At 39.7% G+C, this 22,976-nt stretch overlaps 2 protein-coding genes and 1 long non-coding RNA gene across 6 annotated transcripts in view; 1 reads left to right on the top strand and 2 right to left on the bottom strand.

The window, feature by feature from the left end:
* TRNT1 (tRNA nucleotidyl transferase 1) overlaps positions 1–2,081 on the top strand; it is a 30,196-nt gene extending 28,115 nt beyond the window's left edge. The window contains exon 8 of the mRNA XM_034997924.1: positions 1,892–2,081. The gene's annotated coding sequence lies outside the window, so the exon portion shown is untranslated. The remainder of the gene's footprint in view (positions 1–1,891) is intronic.
* Positions 1–22,454, bottom strand: part of CRBN (cereblon) — a 31,339-nt gene extending 8,885 nt beyond the window's left edge. Inside the window, exons 1-6 of one of the 4 annotated variants that reach the window (XM_034997919.1) lie at positions 22,348–22,396; positions 20,932–21,115; positions 18,008–18,120; positions 17,192–17,394; positions 16,164–16,313; positions 12,068–12,227 (exon numbers count right to left, since the gene is read on the bottom strand). In XM_034997919.1, the coding sequence (XP_034853810.1) occupies positions 12,068–12,227; positions 16,164–16,313; positions 17,192–17,394; positions 18,008–18,091 (597 nt within the window). In that variant the 5' untranslated portion in view covers positions 18,092–18,120; positions 20,932–21,115; positions 22,348–22,396. Of the gene's footprint in view, positions 1–12,067; positions 12,228–16,163; positions 16,314–17,191; positions 17,395–18,007; positions 18,121–20,931; positions 21,116–22,347 lie in introns of all 4 variants that reach the window. The other 3 variants (XM_034997916.1, XM_034997917.1, XM_034997920.1) reach the window with 3 other exon arrangements.
* On the bottom strand, positions 15,085–16,156 carry LOC118005750. The gene is made up of 2 exons (XR_004677872.1): positions 15,885–16,156; positions 15,085–15,215 (listed from the first exon to the last, which is right to left on the bottom strand). It is a non-coding gene; the product is annotated as an uncharacterized LOC118005750 (long non-coding RNA).
* Positions 22,455–22,976: the final 522 nt, after the last annotated feature.

Here is a 22,976-nt window from a genome sequence, read left to right as displayed (position 1 = left end):
AAAATTTTAATACTAGCCCAAAAGTTAGGTGCTTAAAAGTGACCAATGACTGATTCTCTAGTGAAGGAGTATTCACTCTGGGAACAGGATTTACTATCGAAAGCAAGCAGAAAGGCCCTTAAAATGAAATCTCTGCTATCTGAACATAATCCATCACATTCTTCCATTTTTAAGCTTCGTAACTATAGCTCCAACTTTGCCTTCCAACAATGCGGAATATTAAAAAAATGTGAAACTCTACTTAAATGGCTCTTTGAAGTGCAATGAAATTGGAAGAGTAATTTAAAAGGCTAAACATGAATAGTAAATCATCACCACTGATATACACAGTGACCAAAGGTGGTCATTTATTGTTTTAAATCCCATCACAATCAGCAATGTAAATAATGAAAATAATCTATCCAAATTATTCAAAAGCTACTAGTTTTTGTTTCCTTCCTTCTTTTACCAAATCCCTACTTGCGTGTAAAAAAGAGAATGGAAGGATATGCTCTTTCCTGCTCTGAGAGTTCTCAACTCCTCATGGCAGATGCACAGCTACAAGGATAAGATGTATGCCTGGGAAATCACAACTCTGTTTGCGGGAGTCCCTGACTACACAGAGCCTAAGATTTCAAGACTTTTTTCTTCTTTACTACAAAAATAGGTAACAGGTGCTATTTTTTTTTTTACTGCTCCTATTATTATTCTGGGACAAGACAAAACCAGATTCTGAAGTTCCTATGGGAAGGTGAAGCGACAGTAGCCTTCACAAACACCTTGAAAAAAGAGAAGACCAGTAAGGGGTTACTAGTCATATTTACATTTATAAAAATTATAAACTGTCCACGGTTATAACAGTATTGTGGAGCTACACAAACAGACTGACAACAAAGCAGAAGAAAAAGAATCCTGAATTTGGTCTATATGATATCTGGTCCTATCAGTAAAGGAAAATATGAGCTTTTTCAGAAAATGCTAACAGGACAATAGGGAGCCATCAGGAAAAAAAGTAGAATTGAATTCATACCAGGATAAACCATACGTGGATAAAAGCTTAAAAGCTTTGATTTCGTTAAAAGCAATGAAATCAACAATCAAAAGTAAAAGATCACATTTTTAATATTTTTTTAAAAAATAAAGATTCCTCTGTACAGGGAAGTCATTTCTAGCTATAATTCAGAATACAGAGGCATTGGGGCGCCTGGGTGGCTCAGATGGTTAAGCGACTGCCTGCAGCTCAGGTCATGATCCCAGGGTTCTGGGATTGAGTCCCGCATCGGGCTCCTTGCTAGGCGGGGAGCCTGCTTCTCCCTCTGCCTCTGCCTCTCTCTCTCTCTGACTTTCATGAATAAATAAATAAAACATTAAAAAAAAAAAAGAAGTCAGAATACAGAGGCATTGACAAAGAAAGGTAAATTCAACTACATAAGAAAAAAAAAAAAACCTTTCTGTAATACACCAAAGACAAAGTCAAAAGACAAGTCACAAACCAGGGAAAATGTTTGGAACCTATTAATTACAGGCAAAGGGATAAGTTTCCTGACGTATGAAAAACTCCTAAAAATCTACAAAGGGCAAATACAATGAACAGATACTTCCCAATAAAGGAAATACAAATTGCTATTCAACACAAAATGTTACACCTCATTCATATCCAAAGAAGTTCAAATTAAACCTCCAACAAGATTCTGTATTTTACTTATCAGGTCATCAAAAATTACGCTGGACACTACACAGTCTGTGAAGCCAGCATCAGGGTACACATAGCAACAACCTCCTTAGTGAGGTGCTTCGAAAATATCTGTCAAAATTACAAATGCAGCTTCCCTATCATCCAATAATCCCATGTCTCAAAACTTATCATAAATATTTACATGTATGAGAGGTCACTGTACACTGTCATCCTTAGGGGACCGGTTATCTACGTGACAGTGCAGCCACGCAAGAGAACACTGTGCAGCTCAAGCAACAAGGAAGCCGTGCTCCAAAAGCCCATACAGAATAATCTCCTGGCCCAGGACAGTGTGTATCCTTTCACATAAGAAAACGGAACGTGATGAGAACATTTGCGTCTTCGTAGAGAAACTGTAGCAGACCTGGAAACTAACATGTGAGTCCACATTGGAGGGCCCTGCCCTTTGGAATCAGTGTTCAGTTCTTCCCTGCTCCATATGAGCATGGCTTATAAATTCAGCAAGACTAGAAAGATGAGCTTCGATCACTTTCTTAATTTGTTTCCACCTTTCATTTCTTTTTACATTTCATATTGGATGAACACAGTAGGGCTGTATAAAGGAACGAAGAGATAGTCTGGGTAAGGAGAGAGTGCACTTAAAAACGTTTACGTCGCTCCCGAGTAGGTTAAAGAAAAGTTTCCTCACTGTGAGAACCCCACTACAATAAACCCAGTGAGGAGTGAAAGGCGCTGTGATAGGAAATAAGCAAATTTTAGTTTCAAAGATCAAATCACAGAATAAGGAACATTTCCAGATGGAAGTGAGTTCTGGAAGTGTTCCAGATTATACTGGCCTAACTCCTTAGTGATCAGGGACATCTTCTCTGATGCAGCCCTGTCAGAACGGAAGATGACACAGGCATACTTGTGGAAGCTTAATTTTATGTGGTTTGGGATGTGCAGTTCTCAATGGCAAATGTGAAGGGAAGTGTATGCAAACGGTTTCAAGGTTCACTGAATACACATCAGGAAGACTACACTTCGAGACCCTTTAAGTATCATTTCTGCTGAAAAAATGTGTGGCAACCTGAGAAGCTTGGGTTGGTTTAGAATCATGTAAGCATCTCCCAATTCTGACTACCTACTTCTCAGACATGGAGACAAATGGATGCACTGCTTCAGGTCCTGGTGGGAAATATGAGGCAAATGTGAATAAACTCTATGAAGAGAGGAGTGAATTGAGCCTTATATCCATCTAAAGACAAGCGGTGTTACGTGATCCAGTCCTGTGGTGAGTCAGCACCCGGCTAATGGCGCGGTAAGCTGAACCACTGAGACGGTACCAATGCACATGGAGTTCCCGCCAAGGGCATCTACCATCCCCTTTCCCTACACTTTGTGAGTGGCTCAGAGAGGTCTCCCTAAAGTAGAACAGAGTTTTTAGGTCATCTGCAGTCCAGAATAAATCAGCTTGCAATTTTTCTTGGCCTAGTGATCGAGACCCAAATTTCAGAACCTAACAAACTTTACTCAAATTTTAAGCAAGGGAACGCATTTAACAATCTGAAAAATACATGGGATGAAGGAATTGTATTTCCTAAAATCTTTTATGCCTCTCTCCTTCCTTAGCACCTTCTGTTTAGTCCTTGGCAACTCTAAATATGAAAGTAACTGAGTGCTAATGTTTGAGAGTCTAGAATTATTATTATTATTATTACGAGAGAAGTAAAACAATATGGAAAAGAGGACCTAGTTCCAAACAAACATATGCATCCTTGGTCTTTGCACGTCTGGCCCTCCTTGCTTGCGGTAAGCCAGTGACAGCCCTGTTGCAAAGGCCTAATTCAGAATTTACTGTGAACAAGCTAAGGTGCTTTAGCCACAGAACAGGAAGAATTCAATCAGGAATTCACAAAAAAATTAGAATAAAAAAGCAGTCTTATTTGTTTCACTCATCATGTTCAGGCTTAAAATGGCAAGATCCCACAGACAAGGACACACAACTAGCACAGAGCACTTAAGTCAGGAATGAACTACAGTCACGCTCACCCTATGCTTACCACTTTACAAAACAAAGTTAGGATTTTTTAATGGTTAATTTTTAACAACCAATCTTAGTGCAGAAAAATGAACACAACTGTTTAAACACTGGGACAAGAAATAGGCAGCATCTTGTGCAGTTTCCTTGCCACATAACATCTCAGTACCACCCGGTGCTGAACACACTATTAGGCATTAAATGACTTAATAAATTCCAAAGCCACTCCCTTAGAGCCCATGTACCTCAGAGCTGACTCTGACATACTTATTTCAACAGTGATATTTAAAATGACCATGAGGACAAAATCTTCCACTGTTCTACCATTAAACTAAAACAAGGGTAAAAGTGTATCTAAAGTGTCTGTATCAGGTTTGAAAAAAGAAGGACTGCCTAACTATACAAAAGTTGCCTGCAAACTTAAGGCAGTATCTGTTAAATCTTCAAAAATAGTGTCAAGCTGGCGTGGGAATCCTTAAGCAAACTAACATGCTTATTAGACTCCTCTTAGAAACACTCATTAAAATACACAAAACCATGTCTCAGATTGTCCAACTGAGATACAGATTAACAAGATCAAGAAGCATATAGATACCTGGTTATGAGCCTGCTGACCACCAAGCAGCCATCCTCACAAGGTCCTCTCTCAAAACTGAATGAATGCTACCTCCAGAACATTAAAAGTGGTGGTACACTGACTAGTAAGACTCCTTTTTCAATTATCTATATTTATATCAAACTAGGATCCTATGCTAATTTACTCACAATTAAAACCTGCACTACTTGACAAAGAATAGGGGTGATTAATGCACAACTTTCCAGGTTAAAATAGAAATCGTCTCCATATTTTAAAAAGATAAACCGCAAAGAACCTGTATTTCCTAAATTTAAAAACGGATAGTCATTTCCTATAGGCAGGAATTTTATACTCAAAACTGATACACCTCAAAAATGAGTAGAAACAGGCTTCACCAATTTTTTTCTAAAAGTGATCTAGCCAAAAGGATATGTGTAAGAATTAATGCCGAAACAAGCAGTGTTTTAACAGAGTACACAGTCTCAAGCCAATTTTTGTGGTGTCAACCACACTGTATAAAAAGATAGCTAAAAAGCTTTTCTTTCAGAAGTCCAGAAGAATTGAAACACATGACTACGATGTGCTACTCGAAACTCTTCTTTAAGGTAATGTGTTTGTGATTCAAGAGCCAAACATCTGATTTGATGATAAGAGATTTAGAAAGAGATTCCTCCAGAACTAAAAATCACAAGCTATTAACTAATATAAAACTGAAAGGCATAAAAGCAAGAACACCTTACAGTATTGTGACATTTTACTATTTCTGCAAACTGCTTTTACATAAATGGCTGCCCATGAAATTTTCAGAAGCTCTACCTTTGATCAAATGTAGCTAGAGTATTACCACAGAAGGTGTCTGGGGAATAAATCATGAGAGTTGTTTGTGTTCCTTTCTTAAATACAGGAAAAAAAAGCAACCTGTCTTCATTTTTTGAAGATGCATAAAAAATCAGTTTCCAGGGGGAGGAGAAAGACAGCGGAGGAGTAGGAGACCTAATTTTCGTCTGGTCCCAGGAATTCAGCTAGATAGGGATCATGCCATTCTGAACACCTACGAGCTCAACAGGAGATCAAAGAAAAGAATAGCAGCAACTCTAAGAACAGAAAAGCGACCACTTTCTGGAAGGTAGGACGTGCAGAGAAGTGAATCCAAGGTGATATTCGGGAGGGTAGATGGCGGGGGAGGGAGCCTCCGTTGGCTGCTTCTGGCAAGTGATAGAGCAGCAGAGCACAAAATTGGAACTTTTAGAAGCCGGCTCTGCTGAAGGACATCACTCCAGTGGCTAAGCAAGGGTGGGACCGTCGCTGGGACAGTGTGGCCTCAGGACCCTCGGGGTCACAGAAAGACCGGGGGTGCCTGAGTGTGGCAGAGCTCCCAGGTAACGGAGCGGGGAAGCCGGCTGCAGAGACGGAGCCGAGGCACAGGCTCTCAGCTCGGGGTGGCCATAAACCGTGATCCGCGGCACAGTCGGGGCCCCTGCTCCTCCAGCAGGGACCCAACAAGCGGCAGATCCGGGGAGACTCCCCTTCCTCCCCCGGGAGGAGCCGCGCGGGAGCGCACCGCAGGGATCTGCTGTGTTTGGAGACTCCACACCAAGTCAGGGGCCAGAGATAGAAATGCTCGGTCATAGGCGAGTGAGCACGGAGTGCGGCCAGAGACCGAGGAGACGGGAGTGACTGACTGCTTTTCTCTGGGGGCGTGCTGAGAAGCAGGGCCCCGAGTTCTCGGCTCCTCCAGGGCGGAGACTGGGAGGCCGCCATTTTCACTCTCTGCCTCCAAAGCTGCACGGAAAGCTTGCAGGGAACAAAAGCTCCGGAGAGCAAATCAGAGCAGGTTACTTAGCCCCGACTGGGAAAGGGCGGGGCAATTCCGCCTCCGGCAAAGACATTTGGGAACCACGGCAACAGGCCCCTCCCCCAGCAGATCAGCAAGAACAGCCAGCCAAGACCAAGTTTACCTGTCAATGAGAACGGCAGAACTTCAGCGCTAGGGGAATACTGCACATAGAATTCATGGCTTTTTTACCATGATTCTGTAGTCTTTCAAAGTTAATTTTTTTAATTCTCTTTTTTTTATTTTTCTTTTTCCCCTTTTCAACCAACATCTTATCAATCCCTTTTCTTAAAAATCTTTTTTATTTTTCATTTTTAGAGTCATGTTCTATGCCTTCATAGTAGTTAACCTTATTTTTGGTATATATATATATATAAGTTGTTCTGTCTTTAAAATTTTGGGATACAGTTTCTTCTAACAGACCAAAAACTACCAAAATACACCCTAAATCTCTAGTGTTCTAGTCTCCTGCCTGATCACATTCTCTCCCTTTTTTTTAATTCCTCTTTTCTTTTTTCAACCAACTTATCAATTCCTTTTATAAAATCTTTTATAATTATCATCTTTACAGTCATATTCCATCCCTTCATTGTATTTACCCTTATTTTTGTACAGATATAAGTTTTCTTTCTTTAAAATTTTGGGAGGCACTTTCTTCTAACAGACCAAAATATGCCCAAAATCTAGTGTGTGGCAATGATCTATGCACCAGTCTGATCATACTTGATCATATTCTTTTTTTTTCTTTTTTCTTTCTTTCCCTTTCTTTTCCCCTGGTTTCAAGTCTCTTCTGATTTGTTTAGTGTATATTTTTCTGGGGTCGTTGTTACCCTGTTAGCATTTTGTTCTCTCATTCCTCTATTGTACTCTGAACAAGATGACAAGATGGAAAAAATAACCTCAAAAAAAAGAACAAGAGGCAGTACCTACTGCCAGGGACCTAAACAATACGGACATAAGATGTTGGAACTAGAGTTCAGAATTATGATTTTAAAGATACTAGCTGGGCTTGAAAAAAGCAAGGAAGATATTAGAGAAACCCTTTCTGGAGAAATGAAATCTAACCAAGTCGAAATCCAAAAGGCTATTAATGAGGTGCAATCAAAAATGGAAGCTCTAACTGCTAGGATAAATGAGGCAGAAGAGAGAATCAGGGATATAGAAGACCAAATGATGGAAAATAAAGAAGCTGAGAAAAAGAGAGATAAACAACTACTGGATCACGAGGCCAGAATTCAAGAGATAAGTGATACCATAAGACGAAACAGTATTAGAATAGTTGGGATCCCAGAAGAAGAAGAAGAAAGAGAGAGAGGAGCAGAAGGTATACTGGAGCAAATTATAGCAGAGAACTTCTCTAATTTGGGGAAGGAAACAGGCATCAAAATCCAAGAGGCACAGAGAACGCCCCTCAAAATCAATAAAAATAGGTCAACACCCCGACACCTAATAGTAAAACTTACGAGTCTCAGAGACAAAGAGAAAATCCTGAAAGAAGCTTGGGACAAGAGATCTGTAACCTACAATGGTAGAAACATTAGATTGGCAACAGACCTATCCACAGAGACCTGGCAGGCCAGAAACAACTGGCATGATATATTCAGAGCACTAAATGAGAAAAATAAGCACCCAAGAATACTAGATCCAGCTAGGCTGTCATTGAAAATTGAAGGAGAGATAAAAAGCTTCCAGGACAAACAAAAACTAAAGGAATTTGCAAACACAAAACCAGCCCTACGAGAAATATTGAAAGGGGTCCTCTAAGCAAAGAGAGAGCCTAAAAGCAACATAGACCAGAAAGGAACAGACAATATACAGTAACAGTCACCTTACAGGCAATACAATGGCACTAAAATCCTATTTTTCAATAGTTATGTAAATGGATTAAATGCCCTAATCAAAAGACAGAGGGTATCAGATTGGATTAAAAAACAAGACCCATCGATATGCTGTGTGCAAGAGACTCATTTTAGACCCAAAGACACCCACAGATTGAAAGTGAGAGGGTGGAAAACTATTTACCATGCTAATGGACACCAAAAGAAAGCTGGGGTGGCAATCCTTATTATCAGACAAATTAGATTTTAAACCAAAGACTGTAATAAGAGATGAGGAAGGACACTATATCCTACTTAAAGGGTCTATCCAACAAAAAGATCTAACAATTGTAAATATCTATGCCCCTAACATGGGAGCAGCCAATTATATAAGTCAATTAATAACAAAAGCAAGGAAACACATTGACAACAATACAATAACAGTGGGGGACTTTAACATCCCCCTCACTGAAATGGACAGATCGTCTAAGCAAAAGATCAACAAGGAAATAAAGACTTTAAATGACACACTGGACCAAATGGACTTCACAGACCTATTCAGAACATTCCATCCCAAAGCAACGGAATACACATTCTTCTCTAGTGCCCAAGGAACATTCTCCAGAAGAGATCACATACTAGGTCACAAATCAGGTCTCAACCAGTACCAAAAGATTGGGATCATTCCCTGCCTATTTTCAGACCAAAATGCTTTGAAACTAGAACTCAATCACAAGAGGAAAGTCGGAAAGAACTCAAATACATGGGGGCTAAAGAACATCCTCCTAAAGAATGAATGGGTCAACCAGGAAATTAAAGAAGAATTAAAGAAATTCATGGAAACCAATGAAAATGAAAACACAACTGTTCAAAATCTTTGGGTTGCAGCCAAGGCAGTCCTAAGAGGAAAGTATATAGCAATACAAGCCTTTCTCAAGAAACAAGAAAGGTCTCAAATACACAACCTAACCCTACACCTAAAGAAGCTGGAGAAAGAACAGCAAATAAAGCCTAAACTCAGCAGGAGAAGAGAAGTAAAGCTCAGAGCAGCAATCACAGAAACCAAAAGAACAGTAGAACAGATCAACGAAACTAGGAGCTGGTTCTTTGAAAGAATTAACAAGATTGATAAACCCCTGGCCAGACTTATCAAAAAGAAAAGAGAAATGACCCAAATAAATAAAATCATGAATGAAAGAGGAGAGATCACAACCAACACCAAAGAAATACAAACAATTATAAGAACATATTATGAGCAACTATATGCCAGCACGTTAGATAACTTGGAAGAAATGGATGCATTCTTAGAGATGTATCAACTACCAAAACTGAACCAGGAAGAAACAGAAAACTTGAACAGACGTATAACCACCAAGGAAATTGAAGCAGTATTCAAAAATCTCCCAAAAAACAAAAGCCCAGGGCCAGATGGCTTCCCAGGGGAATTCTACCAAACATTTCAAGAATTAATACCTATTCTTCTGAAACTGTTCCAAAAAATAGAAATGGAAGGAAAACTTCCAAACTCGTTTTATGGGGCCATCATTACCTTGATCCCAAAACCAGACAAAAACCCCATCACAAAGGAGAATTACAGACCAATATCCTTGATGAACATGGATGCAAAAATTCTCACCAAAATACTAGCCAATAGGATCCAACAGTACATTAAAAGGATTATTCACCACGACCAAGTGGGATATATCCCTGGGCTGCAAGGTTGGTTCAACATCCGCAAATCAACCAACGTGATACAATACATTAACAAAAGAAAGAACAAGAATCATATGATTCTCTCAATAGATTCAGAAAAAGCATTTGACAAAGTACAGCATCCTTTCTTGATCAAAACTCTTCAGAGTATAGGCATAGAGGGTACATACCTCAATATCCTAAAAGCCAGCTATGAAAAACCCACAGCACATATCATTCTTGATGGGGAAAAACTGAGAGCTTTCCCCCTAAGGTCAGGAACACGGCAGGGATGTCCACTATCACCACTGCTATTCAACATAGTACTAGAAGCCTAGCTTCAGCAATCAGACAACAAAAAGAAATAAAAGGCATCCAAATCGGCAAAGAAGTCAAACTCTCACTCTTTGCAGATGATATGGTACTTTATGTGGAAAACCCAAAAGACTCCACCCCAAAACTGCTAGAACTCATGCAGTAATTCAGTAAAGTGGCAGGATATAAAATCAATGCACAGAAATCAGTGGCATTCCTATACACCAACAACAAGACAGAAGAAAGAGAAATTAAGAGACAATCCCATTTACTATTGCACCCAAGACCATAAGATACCTAGGAATAAATCTAACCAAAGAGACAAAGGATCTGTACTCAGAAAACTATAAAATACTCATGAAAGAAATTGAGGAAGACACAAAGAAATGGAAAAACGTTCCATGCTCATGGATTGGAAGAACAAATATTGTGAAGATGTCAATGCCACCTAGAGCAATCTACACATTCAATGCAATCCCTATCAAAATACTATCCACTTTTTTCAAAGAAATAGAACAAAGAATCCTAAAATTTGTATGGAACCAGAAAAGACCCCGCATAGCCAGAGGAATGTTGAAAAAGAAAAGCAAAGCTGGTGGCATCATAATTCCGGACTTCCAGCTCTATTACAAAGCTGTCATCATCTAGACAGTATGGTACTGGCACAAAAACAGACACATAGATCAATGGAACAGAATAGAGAGCCCAGAAATGGACCCTCAACTCTATGGTCAACTCATCTTTGACAAAGCAGGAAAGAATGTCCAGTGGAAAAAAGACAGTCTCTTCAACAAATGGTGTTGGGAAAACTGGACAGCCACATGCAGAAGAATGAAACTGGACCATTTCCTTACACCACACACAAAAATAGACTCCGAATGGTTGAAAGACCTCAATGTGAGACAGGAGTCCATCAAAATCCTAAAGGAGAACACAGGCAGCAACCTCTTTGACCTCAGCCGAAGCAACTTCTTCCTAGAAACATCGCCAAAGGCAAGGGAAGCAAGGGCAAAAATGAACTATTGGCACTTCATCAAGATAAAAAGCTTTTGCACAGCAAAAGAAACAGTCAACAAAACCAAAAGACAACCGACAGAATGGGAGAAGATATTTGCAAATGACATATCAGATAAAGGGCTAGCATTCAAAATCTATAAAGAACTTATCAAACTCAACTCCCAAAGAACAAATGATCCAATCAAGAAATGGGCAGAAGACATGAACAGACATTTTTCCAAAGACATCCAAATGGCCAACAGACACCTGAAAAAGTGCTCTGGAAAACAGTATGGAGTCTCCTCAAAAAGTTGAAAATAGAGCTAACCTACGACCCAGTAATTGCGCTACTTGGTATTTACCCCAAAGATAGAAATGTAGTGATACGAAGGGGTACGTGCACCCCGATGTCTATAGCAGCGATGTCCACAATAGCCAAACTATGGAAAGAGCCAAGATGTCCATCGACAGATGAATGGATAAAGAAGATGTGGTATATATATACTATGGAATATTATGCAGCCATCAAAAGGAATGAAATCTTGCCATTTGCAATGACGTGGAATGCACTGGAGAGTATTATGCTGAGCGAAATAAGTCAATCAGAGAAAGACATGTATCATATGACCTCACTGATATGAGGAATTCTTAATCTCAGGAAACAAACTGAGGGTTACTGGGGTGGTGGGGGGTGGGAGGGATGGGGTGACTGGGTGATAGACATTGGGGAGGGTATGTGCTATTGTCAGCGCTATGAATTGTGTAAGACTGTTGAATCACAGACCTGTACCTCTGAAACAAATAATACATTATATGTTAAAAAAAAAAAAAAGAAGATAGTAGGAAGGGAAAAATGAAGGGGGGAAATTGGAGGGGAAGATGAACCATGAGAGACTATGGACTCTGAGAAACAAACTGAGGGTTCTAGAGGGGAGGGTGGTGGAGGGATTGGTTAGCCTGTTGATGGGTATTAAAGAGGGCATGTACAGAATGGAGCACTGGGTGTTATATGCAAACAATGAATCATGGAACACTACATCAAAAACTAAGATTTAATGCATGGCAATTAACATGATAAAAAAAAAAAGAGAAAAAAAATGTTATTTCCCACCAAAAAAAAAAAAAAAAATCAGTTTCTCACCTTCTGGTATTTCTGCCACCATTTATATGAATACTGGTCTTCCCATGAGGCAGGTTTTGAAGGAAATATCTGGCATTTATTGAGGGATTCTAACTGAACTGCAGACATGGTTGAAGGCAACACACATTCAGGAAGAATTTGCACTTTAGCTTGCTGGATTCTAAAATAAAGAGAACCAAGCATGGTGTTCATTTTTAAAATAAACTAACGCAAACTTTAAGTTTCTGAACATTATGGGCAGTTTTAAATACTAAGATTTTCAGTTTTCTTTTTTAAGCACACCCATAAGATACTGTTAAGATGCAAGTATTTTCAGAATATCTATATTTCATAAATCATACCAAAGTTAAAATCAAAGATAACCTAAAACATGGATTTTCAGTCTCACTGTGAAATGCAAAGGGAGATTTGTACATTTCAGATAAATATAGAGTCTATTAATGAAACAAAATTAAAAAAATAAATATACAACCATCTACTACTGCTTGATACTTCTAAACTAGTTTCTTAGACATCCTTAAATACCCTACCCCTCCCAGCTCCCCATCTGCTGCTGGGCTCTTACACCTGTCCCTTCTCCTAAGTCTAATCTAACTGGAGGAGTAGGTAGAGAAAGGAAAAGAAAATCAAGAACCCATTTATGTGGATAGTTAAAATAAGACTACAGAATTACATGTAGCCTATATTTGTATGTGCATTCTTTTTCTCCTTCTCAAACATTTAACTTGAAAATGCAAAGAATCAAAATATGCATATTATCTTTTTTTAATCCTAAAAATTACTTAAACTCCCATGAGAGTGAAGTCACCATTTCCAGATTGCTACTGGAAAATATTGTAACTGCAAACATCTTATCAGGAACAAATGCCAATAGGAACACTGTACCTATGAGCTATTTTCTTTTGAAGCATTTTTCCTAGAGTACAGCTCTTGAAATGTAGAATGTATTAGTACATTCAAATGCTGGAACAAATCACTGTCAGACGGACAAAATTCAATGTATTAAAGTCTCTGCTTCATTATTAGTTATGTTTAGAAATTCTCAAGTGGTTTTTCATATTAATTACTGCCTTGACCCACAAAAAGTTAGGAATGAAATTTTGATACTTTTATTTATTTATTAAATAAAAATAGCTAACTTGGTTAGACTTATTCCACTAACTTCATTTCTTTCCTGGAAGCTCAAATTTATGTATGCATAACTTCTGAAAATGTTAAAAAAACAAATTATGTTCAAACTATATTCAAATGTTCTTACATTATTAGAGCTCATTAAAAACAAAATCTATTTTCTTCACCTGTCACATGAACACAAATACTTATAATCATATTTTTAGAACAAAAGTGTGTACCTTTCTAAAGAAATGTTTAGAAATCTGATTCTTCTTTAAGGTCATCAGTAACTAAATTATGAATGATGTTTAACTCAACTATCATGTATGATTTTATTGTAGTACGATAAAAACATCAATGTTACTGAGAGATTGGCTTACTGATCATTTTACTGATCAGTCTGCAGTACCAGCTGTCTGAACTGCCTTGCAGGACTGAGCAATGCTCTCCGCTGCTTTTGCTAGACATGCCCGGGGCCTGCTGCACACACGGGCTAGTTCTCCCACCTGCTGGGTCCTGTTTTTAACAAAACTTTTGTTTCTTCCCAACCTGTTTATAGCAGTTGTTTTGTGATTACAGTTACATAATTTATATAAGTATTATAAAAACCAATGAAATATGACTTAAATAAAATGGCTTTAATGAATAAAGCTGAGCAATAAAAACTGCTTTCAAATTAGGTTCAGACAGTTCTAATAATTCAGATGATTATTGGTTTCAGTTATGACAGGTAAGAGAACTTGTCCTGTAATTCCAAATAGGGTATTAATCTCTTTCCCTCTACATGCTAAGAAATCCTGTTATTTCTGAAGGGTTCTACGGTGATTCAATGACACACTTCTACTTTTTAATTAACCTTTCAAAAAAACAAAAAAAACCTTCCATGTGTTCAGAAAATGCCAAAGAAATAAAGACTCTTAACTTAGACAAGGTCAGAAGGCAGCACTATAGTTTTTAAGTGAAGGGTCATTTACGTAAAAGACAGATGACTATTATCCAGCACTACCTGACTGGAGGAAAGGAAACTGGCTTGAGTTTCAAGGTGCTATGGAGGAGTTCAGGTAGAGTACGAGGAGCACCAGTTTGGAAGTCAGGGGACCTAGAACCAACCAACTGTTGCTTACTAGCTGCATCACTGTAGGCAAATCACTTCATCTCTCTAGTATTTAGTTGTCTTATTTGGAAAAAGAAGAAATTGCCCTATATTATCTCCATCTCACCATTTCTACTGAAGGGAGTTACAGGCCAGAGGGGCAAGGCAACCAGAGAAATCTCACTCCATGGAAGCCTTTTATAGTAAGAAAGACTCACCTCTGTGAGAGGTCTTAGCAGTGGGTCTATGGAATAATAAAGAGAACGTGCCTTTGCCAAGTCTTGTCTAACCTGACTATCAGTTTCATGTTTATCTTCACTAGAGTCAAACTAAGTCTTTGACCGGTTTTCAGAGTTAATGGTCTACTGCCATCTTGTGTTGAAAATAGTTTTTCCACAATCAAAAGTCAAGAAAGCCTCAGAAACATACTTTTCTCCCAAGTCATTTTTCTTCTTTGGTTCCTATAATATACTATTCACAAATAATAAAAATTTTATAAGCAGGAGGATAAGAAGCACTTTAAATATGGAACTGTTAGCAAAATCTGCAGTAACAAAACAGCTTGCTAATTATCAGAATGCAGAGCCCTCAGGAGGACACGGTTTCATTCATTCACATGGCATTTATAGTTATTAAGTGTAGAACATATAGAAGTGTTAGTCACTGTCCTCAGGCAGCTCATCTATTGAGGGAGACAGATACACAATCCTGTAATGACAGTACAGTGTGTTAATACCACGAGAGTCTGCATCGTGAATGTCCTGGGGGTACCACTGAGGGCTCTGGCACCTCATCCCTCATTTTTCCATGCTTTCCCTAGCCCCAAAGGGTTGCCTCACCTGTCCATTATACTTCCATATTCTCAGTGATATTTGTGAATGTCCACCATGTGAACAAAACAAGACAAAACTTCTGAAGTTCCATGTGTTCAGAAGATATTATCTGTTCAACACAGAGGTCAGATAACATTTTCAGCTTGGCTATAAAGAGACCAATTCACTAGGACTGGGTGAATTCCAAGAATCTGTATCCTTGTAACACTTCACAGGTGATTCTTATGTGCCAGAGTTGAGAACCACTCCTTTAACAGGTAATATGCAATCATATGGACAAATGCTTATTCTGTTTTGCTTTGTTTTTAAAAGGATGAAGTAAGGTGAACTGGAATTTTTTTTTTTTTTTTTTTGATGAGGTCAGTAGTACTTAAAAAGCTTGAATCATGAGAGTCATGCCAAAATAACTGTTAAAACAATATACTCAGAGAATTGCCAAACTTTATAAGGTACAGACACAACAAGCATTTATTGATCACTTATTATATAGTTAATACATTTGTGGGTGATGTGAAATTCACACCGGAGATGGGTGCTAACTGCAAATGGTTTCTGCAGCTCGGATGGAGGAGCTGGTAGGTGTAACCGGTGTGGTTTTCAAATATCACAGGAATGCTGCAAACACCACAGCTGTCCTGCGTGCACACAGACAGCTCTGAAGCTTGTGGCCTCTCCATTCTCAAGAGAGGCCTTCAATCCCAAAGAAGCCCTGTCCCCAAAGACAATGCACTTTGGGTTTATATTATTCATCTCAAACGTGCAGGGGCATGAGAATCACCTGGAAATCATGAAAAGAGACGCTGCAGCCTCACCCAAGGTTAAACCACTCTTTACGGATGGGAGATGAGGATGAAACTCAAGCATCTATAGTTTTAAAACTTCCTAAGTGGTTCTGATGCATAGCCAGGTTGGAAACCACTAGGTTATACCTTCAAAGGAAAGAGAACAACTAACTCAAAGTTACAAACTGTGAAGGGTCAGTACAACAGGAAAAATATAAGAAAACCACCTCATTTAATGATGTACATACAGCTTTAAGATCTATGGTATTTCTTACCCATCTGACTGTGTTCTTAGCTCAAGGACTTTGAACCTTTGTCTTCCAATTGCTTTCACTTTCACTATCTCAATTCCGAAATCCTGTTCTTCTCGATAGGCATATATCTCTGCTGTTGTTCCAAACTGTGCTTCCCTCTCCTGTATATTACTTCCAAGATAAATTTTAAAAGAAAATAACTTTGAACATTTAATTTTTAAATATGCAAAGTTGGCAAAAAAATTTTAAATGTGCAAAGTGGCAAAGCAATATACACAATAAAAAAAAATTACAGCAGTTAGCCCTTATTGCAAAGCTATTATCATTTTATTTTGAAATCACATGGGGAATGCAGATATAGAAGGCTTCAGAATGACAGAGCAAAAAAGAAAAAAAAGAATTACAATTACAGCACTTTAGGAAAATAATAGCTCTCTAGTCACCGAAAATGATCTAGGACTGATAAGGGTTTAAACTCTCATTTTCCAAATGAGACATTCTTTTACTTCAGAAGACCATCAATTCTGCTGCTTAATCCTAGCAGCATTGTACTGGGGTGGGAAATCACTGTATTCATCTCCTGCCTCTACCACTGATTTCCTTCAGTTGCCACAAGATACCTAAAATACCAGTTTGCCACTGGTCTATATTCAACTTATGAATTCTGAGAGACAGACAAAAGAACAAGCTACTTCTTTGTAAAAATAATCCTTTACATTAAAATGTAAAAGCCCTCCTTCTCTTTAAATAAGGACAGTGCTTGAAAATAAGATCCTAGAAATTTTTATTAGACATTAATGACGAAAACAATTTCAAATACCAGAAAGTTTAATTGTGTGTAACAGTAAATGTCTGATCTCGATGGTAATGAGAACAATAAAAATACTCTAACTTGCACTTTCAATCTTTCATCAAAATTTCTTACCTCACATCCTTATCCAGTCTCCTGCGCATGCAAAATAACAGTCAGGTTTGGCTTTAACACTGACCTCTGCTGTGACTCTGCTGTGAGAGAGAATGTGTTAAGCAAATTCATTCTAATATTTTACCTGTATGCAAGAACTGCAAAGGTTCTGTCTTTCTGAATTAAATTCCGCACCATACTGACTTCCTGAGGACGAAAAAGCTGAAGAGGTAAGGTCTGCCCAGGAATCAGGATCATCATCACCTGGGGCAGAACTGGAATAACCTGACAGCTGTCGTCATCATGCAAAGTCCTGCCATGAAATTCTTCCATATCAGCGCCCAGATACTATTTAAGAACACACACAGATACACTGTCATTTTAGATACATAATAAAAATACAAACTCAAGAGCCTAAAGAGCAAATCAGATTAAAAGAAATATAAACAGATGATACAAATATTTATTTAAGTAATAAAGTAGGTGTATCAGCCTCCCACATGAAAATCTAATTCTGATTCTTAGGAGTGTAAGTTCTATTATTTGTGAAGAATGTCTCACAAATTCAAGAACATTTTTTAGTTCAAAATATTTTTCTTTGACTAAGATAAGAAACATCTCTACGTTCACATATCACAAATGACGACCATAAGATGTCAGCATGTTAACTAACACCCTGGTACCAAGTACTGAGGAGAGTAAGAAGTACTTTAGTAGCTCCATTATTAGTAGAAACATACAGAGGGTCACAGTTCTTCAAAGAATTATTCCAGGATATAGTATTGAACTGCTTGATAATTAGAGTTAAGAATGTGTATCTACTGGCAAATAGCCCATGTCCTCATCCACAATTCCTACTGTGAGGTAATATCCAATAAGGCCAACCTTGGTCTTATTGTAAGGAACCTCCATCTACTGTTATATGTGTGTATCTATTAAGATCTGTTACTACATTACATACTGTATGTGACGTTGGCAGACTGGTGTCAAAATTTATGACGTTTGGTTTTTTGGCTTCTTTGCTATCCTGGTCTTCAACTTCCATTTCAATTTCATCTTCTTCCTCACTCTCTGCTGTAAAAGTAGAAGATTATGAGAAAAAAAATGGATGCAAGAAAATGTCAAAGTGATGTTTCCCTTCGAATGCATAATTCCTTCACGAGGATTCTGAGCCCATGAGAAGAGGGCTTCTTCTAAACGCAACTCGCATGTGGTGATTTCTACATCCTGCGAAGAGGCAGCCAGAGGGCTGGGGTCTATGCCGGGTTCTGCCACTAACCACTTTTTTTTTTTTTTTTTTGCAGAATAGTTTAAGATTTACATAAAGATTGCAAAGATAGTACAGAGATTTCCTTTTCCTGTAGATCCCCCCTCCACTTTCCCCTACAGCTAACATCTATTAGTATGGTACATCTGTCTAAGCAATCAGTGTTGGCACGTTAACTATTAACTAAACTCCACATTTTACTTATATTTTCTTATTTTCATCTACTATCCTTTTTCTGTTTCAGGATCCCATCCAGGCTAGCACACAACATCTAGTTGTCATATCTCCTTAGCCTCCTTGGGGCTGGTTTCTCAAACTTTCCTTGTTTTTGATGGCCTTGACAGTTGTGAGGAGTACTAGTTAGGCATTTTGTAGAGTGTCCCTCAGTTAGAATTTGATATATTTCTCACGATTACACTGGCATTATGTACTTTGGGGAGAAGACCACAAGGGGTTAAGGGCTGTGTTCATCACATCATATCAAGGGTGCATACTATCAATATGACTTACCACTGCTGATGTTGACCATAATCACCTGCCTGAGGTATTCTTTGAAAGGTTTCTCTACTGTAAAGTTACTCTTTTCCTCCTTTCCACATTGTACTATCTGGAAGCCAATTACGCAGCACAACACGCACTTAAGAGGTGAGGGATTATGTTCCCTTCTCCTTGAAGAGGAAGTATCTACATAAATTACTTTAATTCTTCAGTGTGCGAGATTTGTTTCTTCTCTCTTGCCAGTAGTAACTAACTTAGGGACCTTAGACAACTCATTTCACCTGATTATGCCTTAATTTCCACATCTGAAAAATGACAGGCAGGAACAAGACAATCTCTAAGTTTCTTTCAAACTCTTAACTTTAAAGAGTTCTTACAGAAGATAGGAAGGAGGGAGGCAGGGAGGGAGGGAAGGAAGGAAGGCAGGCAGGCAGGCAGGAAGGCCCTTTAATTAAAATAAAAAAAGTTAACATTATTACCCAGCAAAAACATTTTCATAGCAGGGACATCATTTCCTTGGCTGTCACTATACTACTAAAAAATGAAATGTCTGTAATCATTTTCCTTCCAAATTTGCTTTGGAATTTTAAATTTAAAAACAAAGTTCACATGGAACATAAAACATATTTTAAAGCTAATGTCTTAGAAAACTTCCCTCACAGTTTTTAAATTATGAAAACTAAGCTGATCTACTTTAAAACCTTGATGTTATTAATAATAGAAAAAGCTATACCAAATAGATGCTATTCTACTAAATCACTTTGACATTTTCTTGCATACTACTATAAATGGGAGTCTGTCCTGTTAACACCTGCTGTGGGTAAAATTCCAACCCTAGATCAGCAGTTCGCAACCAGAGGTGATTTTGCCCCTCAAGAGATATTTGGAAATGTCTGGAAATATATGGTTGTCACAACTAGGAGAGCCCTACTGGCATCTAGTGGGCAGAGGCCAGAGATGCTGCTAAACATCCTACAAGGATGCATCCTGCAGGATAGTCCTCCACAACAAAGAATTTTCCAGCCCCTCAAAATCGAAAGTGTTGAGGTTAAGAAATCCTGGCCTAGACAAACTGAATCTCATTTTTGATTTCATATTTCATGTACTTTTAAATGCCCCAAATACACTTCTAAACAGATAAAATGTAATTACAAAATTGTCATTTTATTTTGTGTATGTCACTATTTAAATCAAGTTACCTCCAGGTAGGTTCCTGACAAGAAAAAAACAAATGTTTTTCAATATAGTAGTTGCCTTGGACTTTTTATTAATTCTCAGGAATTTCTAGATATAGGGATTGGTCAAAAAGTAACATAATTATTTCAACTTATATTTGAATGGTCAGTGGTCTAACACTTCATACATATTTTTGCTAAGAACAGAGGAGTTTCACCAAAAGTAAAAACAACAAAAAATCTCAACCAATTTCCTTATATACAGTAGCCTTTCTCATAAATATGGCCAAAACCCACTTTCCTCTACTTGGTTGTTTACTAACGTTTCCTTTGGCCAAGGATCTTAATTACTGAACTATTTCCTTATCACTTAAAGAGTACTGCTCTTCAAAACAACTCATACTACATGGGTTTATGGATGATCCAATGTTTCTTTACAAATAAAACTCATATGATTTAGAAAAGCTTTATTATTATATATTACAACCTCTCTGGGCCTTCTCACTCCTGATTCTTTTTTTTTTTTTTCTTTTTTAAAGAGTTATTTATTTGAGAGAGAAAGAGCACACGCGCATGCGAGCGGGGGGGAGGGAGAAAGAGGGAGAGAATCTTCAAGCAGATTCCTTGCTGAGTGTGCAGCTGACTGATGCAGGGGCTCGATTCCAGGACCCTGAGATCATGACCCAAGCAGAAATCAAGAGTCGGTTGCTTAACCAACTGAGCCACCCAGACACCCCCTCACTCCTGATTCTTTTCAACAAAACACACACTGTGTTCGGAACTACCAGGGTGAAGTCTGATGACTCATCCCATGCAGGAGCACCACATGAATGCCAACAGAACATCAGTAACCTCCCTGAAACACTGGATTTGGCATGTTCAGAGTGGGGCTGATGTCTCTGAAATAAACAGCTCAGCTCTTCAGTCAAAGGCTGACACACTTACCTTTATGTCAATTCAGCTAGGTTGGCTTCAGGAACAACCACCGACTCTGACTCTGGTTTATTTTTACATAAAAGGTCCCTTCTATATGGTGGGCATGCATTCATTCAGTCTTCTCCTCCTTCAAGCCACACAACTCCCAGGGGACAAATTAATCCTTCAAGAAAAGCTTTCCTTGGGCAACTCCCTGTAACCCACAATTGTTTCTTGGCAACCCACAGAAAAAAGCACCAACCCACTGGCAAAAGACGCAAGCTCCCCAACAAATTAGACTCAACCTACCTCCTAGGCCTTCTCTTCCACAACCCCATCCTAAGTGTATGCTTTTGGATGTCTCCAGATCCATTTCACAATGCTTTACCTCAATCTCTCTTAAGGACAATAATAGCATTAATTTATCAGGTCCTAAATCAACTACCTTTTGCTTCATAGAGATTATAAACCTTCTCAAGTACCAGACTGTGTATCGTATCTCTTTTCAAGTCCACAGTAAGTGTGCCACCTAACTGGTACACAGTGAAGGAACTCAGCTAACAGCCCGTTTGTCTGATAACCTCTTGAAAAGCATCACTTCTATAGTCTTCCATGACAATTCTGTACAATTAATTCATGCATTTTCTTCTGCCCAGGATTCTAATATAAAGCCAAGGTCTAAATTTTCGTGAAATATAAAGGAAAAAGGGAAAACCGAATTCAACATCACATTCCTAAGTCTCTCTCATCAAGCATATTCTACTACCTGCTTGAGCTACATGCCTTGAGAAAAACATACCAATACTGCCTTGGCAGTTAAGTGGTTAAGGGACATTGGCTATGCTGACAGAAAGACTAGAACTGAAGTTCCGGCTCTGCAACTGTGTCACCTTGGGCAAGTCACTGAACTAATCCGCTAATTCATTTCCCACCTACCAAATCGGGAGCAGAAAAGTTATGTGCGGAGGATTAAACAGAGAAATGCATGCAAACCGCTTACTGCAGGGCCCCTGACAGGATAAGTGCTTAATACTTGTTAGCTGTCACTCTTATTAAACGGAAGAAGTCCAGAAAAGTAACGGCTGCTAACCTGTCCGGGTCCCCCATATCCCCTCCCTCCTTCGCCCTCAGTTTTAAGCCGCTTCCTTGGAGCCAAGTTCTGGACACACAATGGACGGAGAGGGAAGGGTCTCTGCCCTTGGATGCAGACCCCTCCCCGATCCCAAACCCTCGTCCTAAGCTTGGGGCGACCCGGCAGGAGAGAGATGAGCCGGGATTCGGTCGCTGGCCGGAAGCCTGACGTGCGGCCGCTTCCCCGGGCGCCCCGGCAGGCCTCGGTGCCCCCCCCGCCCGTCTCCCTGGCCCTGCCGCGCCGCTCAGGGCTCGAGCCTCGCCTCGCCTCGCCTCGCCCCGTCCCGCCGCCGGGGACCGGCCCCGGGAGGTTACCAGGGAGGAGCGGCAGGTGGTTGCCCATGTTGTGCGCAGCGTCCTGCGGGTCTCTCTCGCCGGCCATGTCTGTTTACCCGCAGAGGAGGCTGGGACAGGGCGGCGCCCGGGCAGCCCGGGGAGAGTCCGCACCGCGCCGCTGCAGCCGCGCACCGGGGCCACAGCGCCCTCTGGCGGCCCCCGGGCCCACAGCGCGTGGCCGGAAACGGTGCGGCGGGAAGGCGGACGCACCGCGGGGCTGAAAGCTGTGCCGGTCGCTCGCGACTTCCCGCCCGCCGCGGTCCTTGCGGAGCCCTCGCCCGGTCCCGCCCCTGGCGTGACGTTTCGCCTGTGGGGAAGCTGAGGCTCGGGTCCTTGTCTCCGCCTCGCGCCGAATGAAGGGGGCAGGGAGCAGGTAGAAACCTGCTTATAGGGCATTAACTCCAATCTTTAAATAACAAAGTATGCGTATGAAGACTGGGAAGATGCAGGCGTCATTCCGAGGGCAGGGAGTTTATAGCTGATACTCCTTTCAACAAATTTCAGTCGTTTCCACATGTGCTCCAAAATTAACCTGTATTAATCAGAAGCAGATGCTTGAAATGATGATTACACAGAATAGAAAAAGGCCTGTGATTCCCTGGTAAGTA

The sequence above is a fragment of the Mirounga leonina genome, unplaced genomic scaffold (assembly GCF_011800145.1).
Source record: "Mirounga leonina isolate KUSES-001 unplaced genomic scaffold, KU_Mleo_1.0 Mir_94, whole genome shotgun sequence".
NCBI classification, from domain to species: domain Eukaryota; kingdom Metazoa; phylum Chordata; class Mammalia; order Carnivora; family Phocidae; genus Mirounga; species Mirounga leonina.
The sequence above is the reverse complement of the archived record's forward strand: the minus strand, read 5'-3'. Positions and strand labels throughout refer to the sequence as shown.